Here is a 20,248-nt window from a genome sequence, read left to right on the forward strand (position 1 = left end):
AATTGGGAATTTTAGGGATTAAGACAAGATAGTAATTTAAAATCTGATAAAAACATAAGTATAGAGTAATAATCTAAATTCAAATTAAATATATAATAACCATCTTTGAAATACCATTTTATTATCAACTTGAAAATCTATTTCCGAATAAATACTAATTCAACGAAAATTAATGATAATTAGAGTAATTCTCCTTCATTTATAAAATAAGGTTAAAAATCTATATATTAAAATTAAAGTATATAAAATACTCATTATTTTTCAATTATAAGAACTCTAAATAATAAATAGAAATTTACTCAACTTATATATTATAAAAATCTCCGAAAATAAGATCTTAAATAAATATAATGGATCATAAATAGTTTATTAATTACTTTTCAAAATTCGGGGTCTTACAGATCAATTCTAAAATAATTAAAGTTACCGATATTTTGTTTCACGCAATTAAAGTTAACTAATATTATGATAACTAGTTCTTCTCTTATGAGTTTAATTTATGCTTATTTTCTATATTGCTCTTTAAAAATATAGGTACGGAAATACATGATAACAAAATTGGTCCAAGTAATAGATCCCCTGATTAGTATCTTTATATGCTTTAAATATATAAATACATCGATATAAGTTATTTTGTCTGCACATTAAATCTTCTTAACGTATAATATTAACAAAATTAACCAACTTAATTAACACGCTTTATTTTATTGCTAAGCACTAATTTTTTATTAATTCTAAAATAATTAAAGTTACGATATTTTGTTTCACGCAATCAAAGTTAACTAATGTTATGATAACTAATTCTTCTCTTATTAGTTTAACTTACGTTTATTTTCTATATTGCTCTTTAAAAATATAGGTACGAAAATACATGGTAACGAAGTTGATCCAAATAATAGATCCCCTGGTTAGTATCTTTATATGCTTTAAACATGTAAACACATCGATATAAGTTATTTTGTCTGCACATTAAATCTTCTTAACGTAGAATATTAACAAAATTAACCAACTTAATTAACACGCTTTATTTTATTGCTAAACGCTAATTTTTTATTTTTTCAAAAAAGTATATAACATATAAAATTTGCATTTTTTTTAGATATAGGTATACGTCGAGACACCATTGCTACTACTAATTCAATTCCTCAACCAATTGCTTCTTATGAACCAACTACAAATAATATTAGAAGCTATGCAAATATGAATGATGAGTACTCTATTTATATTTCTAATATTTTATCATCATATAATAATCATTTAAAATATTTATTATATTGAATAAATATAAAATTTTATTAATATATATTACTATATAAAATGTGTTTAGTTAAACTTATTGTATTATTATGCTTATTAGTTATCATAATAACAAATGAATTTTTATTATGTTTATTATCTGTATTGCTCTTTAAATTATGCTTACTATATATTGTAAACAAAATTCTGAATTTAATAAAAAAATTGAAAATAAATATTTAACAAATAAAACATTTAAAATAGTTGATACATTCATGAAACTAATAATAATAAGAATAACTTTATAATAAAATTTTCGTAACAACATATATCTTTTAAAATCAAAGAGAAAAATTGAACAAAAAAAAATATAATTTAAACACAAAAACAACAATTAACCGATAGATGTCATATCTCATGTATTTAAAAATAAACTGTACAAATTATATGGGTTCTTTTTATTATAAGGTCATTAACAAATTAAGAATTTAATAAATGGTGAAATTTATTACTAATGGCACAATGTGTTCTAATTTCTTAAAATAAAAAAAACTAAATATTATATTAAAAGTTACAAGTCAATCGGTAACTAATAATGTAGACCTCAACTTAAAAACATAGATAACGGTGTATACATTCTTATGAGTTACAAGAAAATTTTTTAATGAATCACTAATTTAAGTACTAACTAAAAAAATGCTACTACAACTGTTATTCAATAGCAAAAACCATGAGACACATAATATCATTTAGTGATGGAAAATAAATTTTAACGTCGTTACAGTAATTGGGGAATAAACCCTTGATGATAAAAAGATTAAATTAAAATTTAATAATGTAGGAAATATTATTAACATAAACACCAACAAAAATAACAAAATAAAAGTACACTATGCATGTTAACCATAAAAAATATTTATACAATTTTAATGGACACAATTTTTATTGTATCGTTAATTTATCATAATAATTTTAAAAAATATAATTAAAGTTATTACAAATTACTGGGCGACAATCAAAACTTTCATAAAATTGAATAGCAAATAAAAACACAATAGAATCATATCATTTTAAAAATATTCTTTGTATATTTCAGTATAACTCAGAATAAAAATTTGCTCTATTAAATATATATTTAACCTCATATATTACCTAAAACTTCAAACTTTAACAATCTTATATGAGTTTAGGCAACAGAAAAATTTAGAAAAAGACACTACATCTTTAAAAATTACGTTTATTTTTCAAAAAATAAACCTCAATCGAGAAGTTGTATACATATTCTTTGTTCACTATTGATTTCACTATCTAAAATAATATGAAATAATTAATGAATTCTACCCGAGTACCTAACCATACAATTATTGGCACATGTAGGAAAAGAAATCTATAACATAATATTTTAATATTCCTATGCGAGTACAGAAATTAGACACCATGTCTGAACATCCCACAATTGTGCTCAAAATTTTCAAGAGAATACAACAGTGTTTCAAACTACACTACCTACTACAAGGACACGTACACACTGTAATGCACGTCTGTTTCACCATGAAACATTTGACATGTGTTGCAATGGAGGAAAAGTTTCTTTGCCCTAAGTAAATGCTCCTCAGGAATTACTTGAAATCTTCTTAGACCCTTCTGCAGAAGGGAACCATTTCAGAAAACACATTCGTGGTTACAATTCTACAGGTTTTAATTGAATTCTTCTCTATAATAAGTAATCAATTTAATTGAATAAACCTGAAGCGTTTATATGGTTATTTTTATGGTAAACAAAAATCTGACAGTTTTTCAAGATGTAAGAAGTTATTGACAAGGAGATGTATGATAAATTACGAAGGATTTTTTCCAAGTACACAATCTTTGTATTTTCCTAATTTTTTCATTAATTCTCTTATAGTTTGATATTTTAAAACGAAAAAAAATAAGCATATTTATTTCTTCTATCCTTCCACTATTTGTAGGAAAATGAATCCTCTTCAAATTCAGAATCATATTTTGGCCTACCACTTAAAAAAGAAAGACAAACATGAATATCCATGATATTTAGGCAAAATTAATCTTTTGTAAATAACTAACATGCATTTGGATTTATAGATATACTCTTTTTAAATTAGGATAATATTTTTATCGTTATTTCTTGAACTATACCTTTTTCTGATAATATATATATATATATATATATCTTTATTGTGTGCTTTATAATTTAGCATTTTAAAGGTTTTTTTATAGTAATTTTACTCTCAACAAAATATCATATAAATAAGGCTACGTTAATTTTAAAATGATGAAAAAAATACTTATCTGACAAATTTAAAGGGTAAATGATATATTAACACCAATACTAAAATATGATATAAATAAGAGCACATCAATATTAAAATTAAAAAAAAGTAATCTAATAAATTTGAAAAACAAATAACATATTTTAAAAATAAAATTAATTTCTTCAAAACAATAGAAAAGCGGCTGAACATGTAACACCCTAATATTCAAATCCTTATACTCGAGTCATAAGTCAATAATATTACAGTGGTATGACTCTCAGGTGGATTGTTAATATATAATTATAAGTATATTTGAAAGGAGTATTAATCGAGAAGCTTGAAAAGAGTAATAATAAAATCGCGAAGTCGTATCAGTCACTTAACGACAACTACAAGATAAAGCGTGAAGTCAAAAACGACATACAGATAAAGGTATGAAGGAGAGTAAGAGAATGATAGTATATAGATATATAACATAAGTAAATAGCCACTAGCCGCGACCCGCGATGTTTAGGCCGGCTAGGGTACAGTATGAAAGTAGTTGACAACAGTATCTCTTAATCTCTCCCAAAAGAAACATAAGAGCCTCTATAGGCAAGTCCAGAAGAGTTCAATACATAATAAAGCTTTTCAAATAAAGGTGGAGAGATTCTTAGCAAAATATAAAGTAGAAAACATAAAGATCTTCGCCATCTCTCAGATGAATCACAGCTCACTTCTGAGCACCTGGACCTATATCTGAAAAACAAGAGATATATACAGAATGAGAACCCCCGACCCATGGGTTCCCAGTACGGTAAAAGTGCCAAATAAATACAAAGCATTGTAATAAAAACTTACTAAGCATCCTAAACTTCCTTTCACCAAATATTCATCCTATGTTCTCGCTAATCCATAATTAGGCAACTGTCATAAGGGAATGCTAAATCTAAATCATATCTTTCATGCTTCTCAACTCTCTCTAACTCTCCAACGAATCAGAGTCAGAGTCATAAACAAAACCATCACCAGTTATTCTGCCTCCGCAATTCTATATCGTTATCTCATATTCTCACCTGGAGCAAGTGAAATCACTTCATTGCATCAACCTAGGGAACTCAAATTATCTCATTCAATAATCATCATCATTAATCAATTACATCATCAACTCATCTCATCCAGAACAGCCCTCAGCGTCCACCGACACCAGCATGAGGGGCCTCTCAGTTGTACAAACACAAGCAATACAGACAAGTAATACACAATTAAAGTACAAGTAGAACAAGTAGCACATAGTCAGGTAACATAGCATATATGATATAGCAATCCAAAAAAAATAGGCAAACCCAAACAATTCAAACATATGCAAATGATGTATGCCTGCCCTATGGCTGATGAATCTCATCTGTCGGTTATAAAGCCAACCCGACAAGTCTTGGTAGCTAACCATTGGACTGTCCCTCTGTCGTGCATCCCCAACTCGAGTTATTTTCAATCATAAACATGATCATAATCATAATCATACACCACCCACACTGGTGTTTATCCATATAACACCCACACTGGTGTTCATCTACGGGGGCGAGCTCATCCGGAACTTTCACAATGTCCGACCACACTTACGACATAGGGTCAGCAGAGTATCGAGTCTCAACTTGGAGCACGTGGTGGCTAGTCACTGCTTTCATCCAGGAAAACTCGTATCTCAGATAATCATTTCACATTCATTCATAACATTCCATAATCATTCATCATGACCATATCGTCATTTATACATCACATGATTGCACATTTTATACATCACTCATCATAACCCGGGGCAAGTGGGCCGAAACCACAACCCTTGCGTCCACCCGGGGAGCCTTTATACTAACCAATCTAGAGCAAGTGGGGCGCAACCCAACCCTTGCATCCACCCAGGAGGTACGTTCTCATATGCCTAGGAGGAACCAAGGAGGGGATCCTAACCTCCCACCATCTTGCTGGGGGCAATTTTACAATACCAGGAGAAACAATAAAGGGGATCCTCACCTTCCTTCATCTCTCTGGGGTCGCACTTCCGAGAAAGAGAGCTCAAGATAAAGCAATCATTCAAAGTCATATTTTCATTTCCAGTCATAAATCAATATTTAACAAAGCCATCCGGCTCATAACATAACTCATAACCAGCCAATAATCATTATCAAATACAGCCCATTGGCTCACGGCATACACCGCACTCCCATCATCACCCTCGGCAACTCATACATTCATCATTAATCATAACTCATCATTAATTCTCTCCTTACTTCGTACACAAGTTACCACATATCCTAGCCTCTTTCCATCGCTAGGCATACTATAAGTATCGAGGACATAAAGAGTGAGATTAGAGACTTAGGAGTTTGGAATTTGGCTTGAAAACTCAAAATCAGCTTTGGGGTGAAAATGGGGTCACGCATGCGCGTCGCCCATGCGCACGCATGGAAAGCAGGAAAGTTATAGTGACGTGTACGCGTCGCCCACGCGCACGCGTGGATGGGAGAAAAGTAAAGTGATGCCTGCGCGTCAGCCACGCGTACGCGTGGGTGCGGTTTGTGCCCCACGCACAAAACCAGCACAATACCCGCACAACTCTCGGGAACTTTGGCTGGGCACTTGAATCAGTACATCGACGCATACACGTCAGCCAGGCGCACGCATGGGGAGTAAAAATTTGAAAGTGACGCGTGCGCGTCGGCCACGCGTACGCGTGGGAGTACGATCTGCCAAAAATTTTACTAAGTTAAAAAGCTGCAGAATTACATTTTCAAACTCCAAATTCCAACACACATAACTTCTCCTAAAAAATTTCTTTTTCAACCATTTATGAACCGTTGGAAAGATCGTTGAATAAACTTTCATAAAAATCCAATTTTAAAGAATTTCAAACTTCGTGGACCGAGTTATGGACCGCCAAAGTTGGTCAAAAATCAATTTCTAACCAAAAATAGAAATCACCAATTTTTCCAATGTTCACAAGCCAAATTCATGTCCACTCATCCAAATGACCACAACCCAAACACATTCACATAATTACACTCAACTAAAACCAAACCTACCTCATATACACAATTTTACCCAAAACTATCAAATTCCACACCTCAATTCCTCAAACCTTATTATTCAATAATCAAACCAATTATTCACATATTCAATATGAAAGATCCATCCAATCTCTTATATCATTACACAATACACACATCAACTTATCTTCCTTACCTCTTTCCGGCCTCCGACCCAAATTCACAATTTAAATGCATATTCCACAAACCAATATTCATTATCCAATTCATCAAATCCTCAACACACCAAACATATAAATTCACACAATTCTCAACTCAATCATTAATTTACATTACACATCAACTATGCATATTAGTGCCAACCATTCATACAATCCAAAATTAATCCTAGGGGCATCTAGCTTAGGAATTCTCATCACACCACACGGTACTTAAATGAAACTTAAACCGTACCTCTTGTAGCCAAAATAATTGAGCTTCTTCTTGAGAGTCTCTACCAACCCTTAGCTCCAAGCCTCACCAAGGCCCCACAAGCAATATCAATCTTCCAATTGTGCACCAAAATCACCCAATACTCTAACATAATCAATTTTCATACTTATAATCAACCTAGAGTTCATGAAATTGATAAATCACAAGGGTTTGAGTACTTCTTACCTCAGCCCATATGAAATAGGGATAGAACCCACTTAGAATCCATGTTAGAGTATCCCTAAACAACTAAAATCACTAAGATTTTAACACTAACTACCCAAAAACGCGTAACAATGAGGAATTTCGAAAACTGGATAAAGATAAATAGAATACTCACCACAAAATTTAGACAGAATTGTAGAGGATGAGAAGAGCGACACTTGGCCGCAAACCGCTCGTCAATCGGAGTTTCGGAGAGAAAGTTATGGTGATTTGAATATTGAAATTGAAGTTGGAACCCTCACCTCTCACCTCTCTCCCATTTCCGCGCCCCACACCCTTTCTTTAGGGTAAAATGAGCTGAAATGCTCATAACTAATGTTTACATATGTTGGATCTTGGGCCTACTTTGACCCGGTTCACTTATTTTAGTTCATTGGTCTAATTTTAGGCCAAAACCTTTAAGATTATAGTTTTAAATTGCATTTTAAATATTTCCACCTGTCCTAATTATAAATCCTAATTTCTTAGGCTTATTCACTTATAATTAATTTTCTCAGTTGCAATACCAGACAGATCTCAGTCAGTACTGCCGGTCAAAATTCTAGTGCGCGTTTTTACGCGAAAAATCATGTTTTCCGACTCAGAAAAATTCACTGAATCCAAATATCATATTTAAATTATCAAATTTTGATTGCTAGATTTTCTAACCATATTCGTTCCTATATAATTTATTATTTAATTAATTACGGTTTGACCGAGTTTTACATAACAGGCACTAGTTGAGCCGCTAGTATATTTAATAAGAATAATTTTTGAGAACTTTTAATAAATAAAAATATTTTAGAGAGGTTCCAAATAAATATTAAAGCACAAATAGCAAACACCTATACGATACACATTAACCTTCCACTAAAAATTTTCTCACTAAAAAATGAGACTAGTGAAAGGCAAAATTGTTAGAAAGCATCACATTCAATTTCCTTTTGTTATCATATAAGCTAGCCTTGATATGACTTTGTTCGTCTTCTTCTTCAATAATTTAAAAGGGCTGCAAACGGATCAACAAGAAGAACGTTAAGTTATAAAAAATTAAGAGATGAATAAATGCATTGAAAACATGAATGAACATAATAGAATGTCTAAAATTCAAATTTCCATTCTGATTTACAAGTAACATTTTTTTAAAAAGCAATGTTACTTTATTAGTAAATATTTTTTTATCAATATTTAGCTATTAATAATTTATACTCATATTTATAAATATTTTGCACACAAAAAATATATAAATTATACTTATATTTACTAAAATTTTACACACATAAATCAATACAATTTACACTTATATTTTTCAAAATTTATACACATAAATTAATAAATTTATTTGTTAAAAATAATTTAACGTTTATGCTTACCAAAAGATAGCCAAGAGCACTAAAAATTACTAACCCTAAGAATTTTTCTTCTTTTAATATAACTTTAATTGCATGTAACAAAAACGAGTAATACATCCGGGTATTAATTTACTTCTTTCTTTTTTATTTTTTGCTTGAAAGAAATTAAGAAAATCATATTTATCATTGATAAAAAAAATAATTCTTAAACTAAAAAAAAAAAGTATGCAATTCAAACCTGTTCCGCTAAGCCAATTTCATATCTTTTAACCTCTTCATCATCTCTTCTTCTAGCACCTGCAGTCAACACGAACATTTTAATTATTGATAAAACAAAATTTGCATTGTGAAGAAGAAATTGGGGAGCTTTAAATTAAAATAAAATAAAATAGGTAATGTGTAAACCTTATCATATGGAGTAACATTATTGATTGATGAATCATTAGCAGCTCTAAAAGTAACGTTAACACCAAGCTCTTTTAATAAAATTATTCTTTCAGAAAATAGCTCTCCAAACATATCATCAGGTAGAAGAAGTGTTGCATACGGTGGATATAAATAAAAAAATTCAGTAATACTCTGTGGAATATGAAAGTCACTACCATCCAGATATTTATTATCTTTAAATAATTCTTCACTAATAGGTGGGATATTTAACTCAACTTCTTCTAATGGAAACATTTCACAAAATTCTTCGTATGACTTAGGAAGCAGTGGCAAATCATTTTCACTATCTTCTTGATTCCCCATATATTCCATTATTAAGAAAAAAATATAGCAAACTATGAGTCACTTGATGTATTGTTAAAGAAAGGGGCAGAAATAGAAAAGAAGTCAAGCAATTGTAAATTATAAATTTTCTTATGGTGTGTGTATATATATATATATATAAGTTCTTTAAATTTAATTTTGTCAATCATGCAACAAAAGATAAAGATAAAGATATGATAAGATAGTCATAACGAATTAAACTAGAAAGATAAAAATCTTTTGGTTAGAATTTAAATTCATTTTATTTTAAAATTGATTTATTAAATTATCTTGTACATACATTTCATTTTATTTTATAAGATACATATCTTCTGCCTCTCCTCTTTGATCTTTCTCTGTTCCCTCAATAACTTCTTTGGCCTTCTCCATAGCCCTATACACCATCCTCTCATTGACTGAAATGTCATACTCCACTTTAAACCACTCCTGTGCCTCCCTCTGCAGCATGTTGGGATGGATCCTGAGCTTTGGGACCAGTTCCTCAGCAACCCAAGCACATGAAACTGACTTACTCTTGTTGCTTCTGGGGCACGTATGTTCGTCCACAAATGTCTTTATCTGAAAGGATGCTGGGTAATTGGTCCTGGCACAGTAGCACAACCAAGGACAGTCTGGGTCATAGCAAATCACCCTACACCTCTTCTTCTCATTCCTAAGATAGAATACCTGTCTCCCAATCTGTATGTTGTACTTCTGCACTGCTGCTTTGAACTGGTCCATGGTCTCGAACTCCATATTCAACTCCAGAGTTATTTTCCCATATGGCGTGTTGGGATTATGTTGAGAAAATACAGGTTCCTCTTCATCGTCAGATACAGGAGGGCTACAGAGTTCTTCAGATTCATATTGGTATATATTAGGTTCACTCTCGCTATCTTCTCTATTCGGGTTAGGCACCTCTACCCTTGGTGCTTCATCCTCCTTTCCAGGTACAATTCTTTGCCCAGACGGTTGAGGCCGTGGATGATTTCTCCTTGCATTGGTCCTCTCACTTGTTTGTGTTACATTTTCTGTTGTAGAGTCATTTGAGATACATGAGAATTGATTCAATTTTTATTCACATAGCTTCTAACAAAAAAAAAAAGCAACAAATTTACCTGTTGAATTTTCTGTAACAGGTTCCTCTGGCGATTGCTCATCCACAGAAGGTTCTCCAAAATCAAAACCTTCATTCAGATCATTAACATCATCAGCATAGGTCTCCTCTGTCGGTTCATTTACAGCTTCAGCTTTTCGAGGATTACTCTCAGGAACCTCATTCTCGGCAGCTCTTCTTTCTCGGGGTAAACCACTAGGTGGTGGTCTTGGATGTCTCTTTTTAACCTTCTTAACACTTTTCTCCGGAGCTGATGCTCCATCAGTGTCTTTCTCCCCATTCCCGTTATTTGCAGCTTCTTCGCCTGCACCACTGTCACCTTTGTTGGACTCGTTAACATCAACAGTCGCCTCATTTACAACCTCATTCACATTCTCCTTCACAACAACACTCAACGCCATATTCAATTCATTAATCTCACCACTAGTCTCATTCACACCTTCATTCTCCTTCTCATTAGACTCACCGTCTACCTTATTAGTTTGTTCAACCTCGTTCACATTATCACCACCTGGATTGACTTCAACCACACTATCACTGCTACCATCAGACACGACTTCTTCATCAATGATTTCAGGGTTGGCATCAATGGGGTGATCAAAATATAGGTGGACAGTGTTGTCATTCTTCATCGCACTCTCACACATTCTCATGACTTCAGCATCTGTCCTAAGCACCCTAAGACCCTTACCTAAGTCTAAACCAGGTTCTAGCCAGTACACCTCATTGTATCCAGGGTAACCCAAGTCTAGAAATAACCCCTCAACAAAAAATAAATTACATGTCTCCACATTCACCCTGTGTATCTCAGTTACTAAACCCTCATCGTAAATCACATTACTGTCAACACCCCTTTTCAAGGCCCCCATGTGATGATAAACAAACGTAACTAGACGATCCATCTAAAAAATCGTAGACGGAAGATACAATGAATAAAACAATCAAAATGATCATAATGTTGTCGACAAAAGCCATGTAAATGAGAGGATGGAATGAAGGCGAACTTACCTCTTCATAGGTTTCTTCCTAGCAAAGAATGGGGTCGCGATGATACCCTCACTCTTGACGCTACGACTTCGACAATGTCTCTCACCTTGTCTTCGTTCTTCTTCCCGCCAAGAGTCCAGAGCAACGTCTCTCCCTCTTTACGTGACCTTTCAGTTTTACTCCTAGTGAAACACTAAGTCACAGTAAGTCACCAAGCAGTAACAGCACTTGTTAATTTGGGATTAGGGCAAAGACCACTGATTTGGGGCAAAATCAAATTCAATTGATGTAATTTTCACCTAGGCTAACACATTAATTAATTAAAAATAACAACTCAAATAAAACATGTTTTATCAGCAAAATCTGGTGTCCAGGTAAGCATTGTCCTCACCGGAGTTTTGGTCCGGCAAGCTTATGGACACGTTTGTCACTTTTTAAAATTAACCAGGTACCATTTTGTCGATTACAATAGTCTGGTACCGCAATGTCAGCGTTTCAATCTTTCAGGTACTGATTTGGTCATTACCTCTTATTTATCTCTATATCAACTTTACGTTTTCTATCTTTCACTTTTTAAGAGTTGACATAATTACGTATTTATTTTTATCATGGAACTTGAACATGTAAGAATTTTTTATTTTTCAAATTTAAATCAATCCAATTTGATTTATAATTTAATCTAAAAATTTTTCCGTACTCTTTTTAAATATTAATTGATCAAACATATCTATTTTAATCTCTTTTACCCATTTTTTTAGTACTAATTGCAAGCTAAAATTAAAATTATTAATTATTTTAATTGTAATTTTTTTATAATAATACATATATTTCATTTACAATGTAAACGAAATAAGCCAAATTATATAAATTAATAAATACGCTATAAATTACATATTTCGATAAATAACATAATTAAATTATTTATTTACAAAAATTCCAATTTTTTATAAATATACACATGTAAATTAGCTATTTTTTAATTTTACATATCTCATTTCAATCAAGATAAAGCAAGAAATATCAAACGTATCTTGTTTGTATAACTAATATTACATAAAAATTGATAAATACCTTTTAAATTATATGTATTGATAAATAAAATATTTAATTTATTTATATGAAAAATTATTCCATAAAATAAAAATTGTTTTTGATAATAGATAAGTATAATTCTTTGTAATGTTGCTTCTAAAAATTAAAATGATTATAAGAAACATAAATATGATAATAAAATATAATTTTCATTTTCTTAACTTGTAAGTTAAAAAATTATATTAGGGTAAAAACTCAGGTGAAGTCGATTTCACGTGAAGTTGATACCTGAAAATCGTTGGATAAAAATTTAGTCAAATAAATCAAATCATCTAACAACTCTCAAGTATCAACTTCACCTGAGTAACTTTCCGTGTTTTTAAAATATAAATTCTAAATAACAATATCTCGCAATACCGCTGGATGGCTTATAAAAGTTAAAAACATAACCACATCGAGTTTTTATTTTTGTCATTTATCAAACACAAAATAATGAAAATATTAAAGCACAAATGGCAAACTCCTATACCATACACATTAACCTTCCACTAAAAAAATTCTCACTAAAGAATGAGACAAGTGAAAGGCAAAATTGTTAAAAAACATCACATTCAATTTCCTTTTGTTATCAGATAAGCTAGCGTTGACATAACTTTGTTCGTCTTCATATATGTAGGGCTGCAAACGAATCGAACAAAAAGAACGTTAATTTATAAGAAATTAAGATATGAATAAATGCATTGAAAACATGAATGCATAGAATAGAACGTCTAAAATTCAAATTTCAATTCAAATAATACTTTTTTTTAAAAGTAATGTTACATTATTAGATAATATTATTATTTTTTTATCAATATTTGGCTATCAATAATTTGTATTCATATTTATAGAATGTTTGCCCACAAAAAACATATAATTTAAACTTATATTTACTAGAATTTTACACACATATATCAATATAATTTACACTTATATTTTTTAAAATTTGAATACATAAATTAATAAAATTTATTTGTATAACTTTAATTGTATGTACCAAAAACAAGTCACCGTACACGGGATTAATTTACTTCTTTCTTTTTTATTTTTTGCTTGAAAGAAATTAAGAAAACCATATTTATCATTAATAGAAAAATAATTCTTAAATTAAAAAAACAAAAAAGTATACAATTCAAACCTGAATGCTGTTCTACTAAGGCAACTTGAATGCTGTTCTATTAAGCCAACTTGATATCTTTTAACTTGTTTATTATCTCTTCTTCTAGCAACTGCTGTCAACATAAACATTTCAATTATTGGTAAAACAAAATTTGCATTGTGAGGAAGAAATTGGAGAGATTTAAATTAAAATAAAATAAAATAAACAATGAAATAAAATACGCAACGTGTAAACCTTATCATTAGGAGTAACATTATTGGTTGATGAATCATTAGCAGCTTCAAGGGTGAAGTTATCACTCAACTCTTTTAATAAAATTCTTTCAGAAAATAGCTCTCTAAACATATCATCAGGTAGAAGAAGTGCCGCATACAGTGGATATAAATGAAAAAATTCAGTAATACTCTGTGGAATAAGGAAGTCACTATCATCTAGTGATGGATATTGATTATCTTCAAATAATTCTTCACCAACAGGTGGGATCTTTGACTCAGCTTGTTCTAATGGAATGATTTCACATGGGATATTTAACTCAACTTGTTCTAATGGAAACATCTCACAAAATTCTTCGTATGACTTAGGAAGTAGTGGCAAATCATTCTCACTATTTTCTTGATTCCCCATGCATTCCATTGTTAAGAATAAAATATAGCAAATTATGAGTCACTTAGATGTATTGTTTGAGAAAGAGGCAGAAAAAGAAAAGAAGTCAAGCACTTGTAAATTATAAATTTTCTTATGGTGTGTGTATATATATATATAAGTTCTTTAAATTTAATTTTGTCGTTCATGCAACAAAAGATATAGATAAAGATATGATAAGTTAGTCATAACAAATTAAACTAGAAAGATAAAATCTTTTGCCTAGAATTTAAATTCATTTTATTCTAAAACTGATTTACTAAATTATCTTGTACATACAATTCATATTCATATGATATGATGAAATTAACGTTTAAGGGTCGGTCTTTGGTGAGCTTAACTGCATAAGTGTTTTTTGAGAGTTTCAGATACACTCAAAATAATAATTAAATTATGACTTTCTACATATATCAAATTAATTATTAAAATTTTAAATTTGCCCCAAAAGCTTTAAAAATTAAACCTTAAAATCTAATCAAAATAGAACAAAATCAAAATAAATTAATAATACAAGAACAGAGCCATAAAACATAATCATAAACAAAAAATCCCCAAATAAATGTTATTACCAATAATCATAACAAATTGAAAATTATCATAACAACAATCAGAAAATCAAAACCCAAGAACCAAGAACCAATAATCATAACGAATAGAAAAATCATCATATCACAACATAAAAAAAAATTAGAAGTCAGAATAGAAAAAAGGTTCAGAAAAATCAGATTAAATAAGAAATCAAAACAAAAATGGAACAAATCATACCTGAGGGCTGAGGCTGAGAGATTGAGAACGATGGAGCACAACTGAGAATGATGGAGAAGTGGAGAACCACGACACTAAGGATGATGCGGCTGCTGAGATCGACGGTGCTGAGACGACGACGCTGAGAGACGCGGCTTCTGGACGGCGTGAGGCATCGACGGACGACGAGACGGAAACGGCGGTTGCTGGACGGCTGGACAGCGACGACAGACAGGAGTAGAGGACTGTGACTGAGAGAGGAGTGTGCGTGAGTGAGAGACAGTGAGTGAAAGTGAAAAAGAGCAGTTTGTGTGTGAGCGACAAGAGAGCAAGCAGAAGCGGCGTGAGTGTATTAGGGTTTAGGGATATTTTGTAAAACTTTAAGGTTATTCACGGTAATAAACCAACATCCATTCAATTTTATCCAAATCATCTAAAGCAAAAAGTATAACGGGAATCATCCTATGTATATAACTATATAAATCGAATTAAACTGTGTCAATTTATTAAGAAAATGGGTCATCGAAATAAACTCTCGATTTTCCAAAGAAATGAGTCCTAAGCATTTAAATTAAACCACTTTAATTTATGATTACTTCCACTAAATCCAATAAAAATTGTTCGATTTACGTTACAAAAATTTTTGTTTCACATGTCTACAATAACTATATGTATAAATCGAATTTAAGAAATTAGATTTAGTTAGAAACTAACCTATATAAATATTAATTTTTATAATAAAAAAATACTTAAAAGTTATTAATTTTTATATATTATTTTTAAGTTAATAAATAAATAAATATTAATTTTTATTATAATAATAAAAAATTATAACATACTAAAATAAAATATTAAAATAATATTATATAATATAAAAAATACACTAAAAAAAGTATAAAAAATATTATAATAAATTTAAAAAGATAATATTATAATTTAATATCATATTTTTTTAGTAATAATTTATCTAAGAGTGATTTTAACTAATATTATCCAAACAATATTTATTTTATTAAAATTAATTTTACTATAAAATTGTCAAATATAAATTAATTTTAACTCCTATTTATATACGTTTGCACCATAATAAATCGAATTAAAAATGACGTATAAAAATGTACTCCTATTTATTAAATTAAAAAGAACATATAAAAATTTAACAACTTTTTAAATATTATTTTTATAATAAAAATTAATATTTATTTATTAAATTAAAAATAACATATAAATAATATATTTTAGTATTTTTTTATATATTCTCAATCATTTTTTTTGGGAGTCAATAATAATAATAATAATAATAATAATAATAAAATTATTATTATTATTATTATTATTATTATTATTATTATTATTATTATTATTATTATTATTATTATGTATACTCAATTATTTATTTATTTTATCCAAAAAGAATCCATGTATATAAATATTATTACTTTGTCCAATTCAATCTATAATTTAATCTAAAATATTTTATGTAATTTTTTATATTAATTGATCAAACATATCTATTTTAATCTCTTCTACCAACTTTTTATGAATAATAATCATGGTTCTGAAAACTGGAATGGACCGGTTGATCGAACCAATTTAAAATTTAAACTGAGAAAGAACAGGACAAGACACTGATGGATAGAGACACAAAATTTTGTGTTCTTGTATTCTATTTGGTGATAAACTAGAACAAATTATGAAAATCTAATTTATTCTCATTTTTTTCATTCAAAAAATTTGAAATGAAAATATAATAATAAAAAATATAATTATGAAAAATTAACAAAAATAATGAAAAAAAAGAATGAAAAATAAGTTGTGTCCCTTGTTAGTGTTCCCGTGGACACAAAATACATTAATTCAGTGTCTCTGGACACATTGTCTCTGTCTATGTCTCCTTTGTCAAACATGATTTTGTGTCTCAGAGTCCATGTCTCAGTGTCATGTCTCTGTAAACAAACGCAGCCTAACCGTTGAAAAGAACCGCTTAAAAACTATCGAACCGGCTGGTTGGACCGGACCAGTAACCGGCCGGTTCGAATAAAACCACGCTGTTTTGTTTATTTGTATATAAAATTAAAATACAGAACCTTCGCGAACCAAACCAACCCCCTCCCCTTCTTCCCCCAATACGTGCACTCCATGAGACCTCTGAAGCAAAGCAAAAGTGCAAAACCCTAGCCCTTCAGCGCCGCTGCCGTCCCCAGGTCCTCAGCGCCGCCGCTTCTTCCTCTTCCCTATTTTGCAGAACCCAGGTAGCTCGGCACGTCGTCTTTATCTTCGTTGGCTTCTCTGTTCGTCGCTTGGAGGAGCTCGCCGTCGGGTCGTCGGTTGCTGTCGTCTCGCCTATCGCCTCGTCTCGCCAGTTGCCGTCTGTCGAAGGTTAGTGGCCTCCACTTCTTCCTTTTAATTTCTAAATGTTCGGTCTTCTTCTTCGTTTGAAGTTCTGAAATTGTTGTTCAATCATGGTTGTTCCATTTTTCTTGTAATCTTTTGTAATTGCCTGTTGCTGATGGATATATCTTGTATTTGCTGGTTGGTGATGGCTGTAAATTTTTTTTTTCAAATTTACAGGTGGCTGGCTCTGTTAGTCTGATTCAGTGTTTTACTATTTTGCAATTGCTGGATTTAGTCTGAAATTTTTGTCAAAAACTTTAATAAGAGCATTAACTTGTTTTACTGTTATCACATTCAAATTTCAAGAACTTTAATAAGAGCATTATTCAAATTTCAAGAAATTTAATAAGAGTATTAAGTTCATCAGTTTGTGCTTTCCATCTCGTTAGACTGAAGGAGGAGTTTGTGGTGCTTCATTGCTTGTTTAAGAACTAATCTTGGTGTGCACATTGATTTTGTGTTGTTATGCTGTTGCTGCTATTTTTTTATTTCTGTTGCTAATTGTTCTTGATTTCTAAATGTGAAATTATTTGATTTTTGTGTTGCTAACTAGAGTTCTAGTGAGTAGTTATGACCAAACCAAACATAATTGAGCAGTTAAGACATACTCATCTCATAGGAAAGTCTCATCTTTTGAGACCGAAGTGCTGTGCAGTAGGAATGAATGCTTGACCCCCGACTCTTGATTTTGTACCCTATTAGCCTAGACATGCCATATTGTATCAAGTTTGTAACTAATACACCTTCTAGTTTATATTTATCAACCTGCATTTTCATCTTTTCAATGTGTAGACAAATCAAAATTGATTTTTGATTTCTTCACATCCTAGACACACAAATGTTATGTTTGCAGTGGAGACTTTTTAAAATTCAAAGAATAAATTGTTCTTCTCTCGGTTAGTTTTGCTTTGATTTCACTTAATACTTGCATACACCTCAAGTTTTAATATGTTTTGAGCGATAGTATTAATATATTTTGAATTATCTACTTGAAACTTTATTAGGGAGCAGCACAAAGTTGGGAGTGGAGTAGCTTGCAGCATTGAAAACCATCAGCACAATGAACTGGTAATGGAGGCAGTCATAATAATAAATAACATGCCAGTAGACAACACCAAGTGCTTCAGGAAGTATGGTGATAAAACAGAGGTTTCTTAACAAAGTCTCTTGGATTTTATGTTTTATAAGCCAAAGGATTGATCCTATTTTAGGTATCTTTCTAAAGATAGTTTACACAGTCTCAATTTATGAATTTTCACCATCATCTGAAAACATGTTTGATTGGAAGCTTGGAAAACACTTAATACTATCAATGTATTAACTATTAACAAACATATTCTGTAATTTTATATTATAGCAATAAACATGTTCTATAATTTTTATTGTGTTGATGATTTATTGATTGTTTTTTATTGTATTGATGAGAGTTATTTTATAATTTATTTATTATTTTATTTTAAAATGATTTTTTTGGTTGGACTACGGTTGGACCGGTTGGACCAATAAATTAATGAATCAGTGAATAGAGCGGTTCGATGACCGGTCCAGTTTTCAGAACCTTGGTAAATACAATAAACATGTAAAATCAATAGAAATAATCCAAATATGTTAAAAATCAAACACATTAAAAACTAAACACATTAAAATTAAAATATATTAAAAGACATAATATTTTAATTTTTTTTATTTAATTATTACATGGTCGGATCTACGGGTTGATTCAGGTTCTATACCTCCAGAATCGTTATTCAAACCAATTATTAGAGAGTGTCATTGCTTTGGTTCGAATTAGACTCGATTACTGGTTAATTTCAGAACAATTTAATTAATTCGGTTTAAATTCGAACGGGTAATCGAGTACCCGATATCCGTATTCACCCCTATTTTTTGGGATTTGGATCCTCTAAAGTTTGAATTTCACTTTAGAGAGTAAAGTGTGATCTCTCACCATTGATTTCATAGGTGGGACCAATAATAAATATGAAGGGTTAACCACTAAAAATGCTCCCAAATTATTCAGACACTGGCAAAAAAACCCCCGAATTTTATTATCGACAAAAATGCCTTCAAATAATTTAAAAACACAACAAAAATATCCAACAGTAAATATATATTTTCAAAAAATACCTTAGAGATTGAATTTTCATGTAATATTTTTCAAGCATGATTATAAAAATGAGATATTATTATTCTTAAAATTTGGTAATTTTTTGCTTAGTATATATTTTTTTATAATTTTTTTGTTGACAACCAATAATACTTTTAAAAAATTACAAAAAAATATATACTTAAAAAAAATTACCAAATTTTAAGAATAATAATATCTCATTTTTCTAATCATGTTTGCAAAAAATTGCATCAAAATTCAATCTCTAATTATTTTTTGAGAAATACATATTTAATGTTAGTTTTTTTGCAAGATTATCTAACATTAAATATGTATTTCTCAAAAAATACATTAGAGATTGAATTTTGATATAATTTTTTTCAAGAATAATTATAAAAATGAGATATTATTATTCTTAAATTTTGGTGATTTTTCGTTAAGTATATAATTTTTTATAATTTTTTTTGTTAACAACCCATAATACTTTTAAAAAATCACAAAAAATATATACTTAGTAAAAAATTACCAAATTTTAAAAATAATAATATATCATTTTTTTAATAATGCTTACAAAAATTACATCAAAATTTAATCTCTAAGATATTTTTTGAAAATATATATTTACTGTTAGGCATTTTTGTTGCGTTTTTACATTATTTAAGGTCATTTTGTCGATAATAAAATTCGAGGTGGGACTAGTTCTTTCCAAATTTTCTTTGCAAATTTATAGCTCAGAAGCTCCTCGTCCAAAGTCTCT

At 30.2% G+C, this 20,248-nt stretch overlaps 1 protein-coding gene and 2 long non-coding RNA genes across 4 annotated transcripts; 1 reads left to right on the forward strand and 2 right to left on the reverse strand.

Annotated features, from left to right (window-relative positions):
* Positions 1 to 9,618: 9,618 nt before the first annotated feature.
* LOC148546688 (uncharacterized) lies at positions 9,619 to 11,328 on the reverse strand. Its single transcript, XM_088499305.1, has 2 exons — positions 10,428 to 11,328; positions 9,619 to 10,340 (listed from the first exon to the last, which is right to left on the reverse strand). The coding sequence occupies exons 1-2, from the start codon at positions 11,326 to 11,328 to the stop codon at positions 9,619 to 9,621; spliced, it is 1,623 nt and encodes a 540-aa protein (XP_088355431.1).
* Positions 11,329 to 12,851: 1,523 nt separating this feature from the next.
* LOC148546689 (uncharacterized) lies at positions 12,852 to 15,367 on the reverse strand. 2 transcript variants are annotated; one of them, XR_015900036.1, is made up of 3 exons: positions 15,012 to 15,367; positions 13,623 to 13,713; positions 12,852 to 13,123 (listed from the first exon to the last, which is right to left on the reverse strand). It is a non-coding gene; the product is annotated as an uncharacterized LOC148546689 (long non-coding RNA). The 2 variants fall into 2 exon arrangements; XR_015900037.1 differs by having other exon boundaries at positions 13,623 to 13,716.
* Positions 15,368 to 17,094: 1,727 nt separating this feature from the next.
* LOC107618542 (uncharacterized) lies at positions 17,095 to 18,760 on the forward strand. The gene is made up of 2 exons (XR_001615291.3): positions 17,095 to 17,369; positions 18,389 to 18,760. It is a non-coding gene; the product is annotated as an uncharacterized LOC107618542 (long non-coding RNA).
* The last annotated feature ends 1,488 nt before the right edge of the window (positions 18,761 to 20,248 follow it).

Source organism: Arachis ipaensis, chromosome B9, assembly GCF_059453495.1.
Source record: "Arachis ipaensis isolate K30076 ecotype BB chromosome B9, ASM5945349v1, whole genome shotgun sequence".
NCBI lineage: Eukaryota > Viridiplantae > Streptophyta > Magnoliopsida > Fabales > Fabaceae > Arachis > Arachis ipaensis.

What these genes read in the sequence shown, in the direction of transcription:
- LOC148546688 (XM_088499305.1), bottom strand. Translation starts at nt 11,328, where the DNA reads ATGGATCGTCTAGTTACGTTTGTTTATCATCACATGGGGGCCTTGAAA. An exon ending in TGTTACAGAAAATTCAACAG is followed by an intron (nt 10,341 to 10,427) that starts GTAAATTTGTTG and finishes ACTCTACAACAG; the next exon opens with AAAATGTAACACAAACAAGT.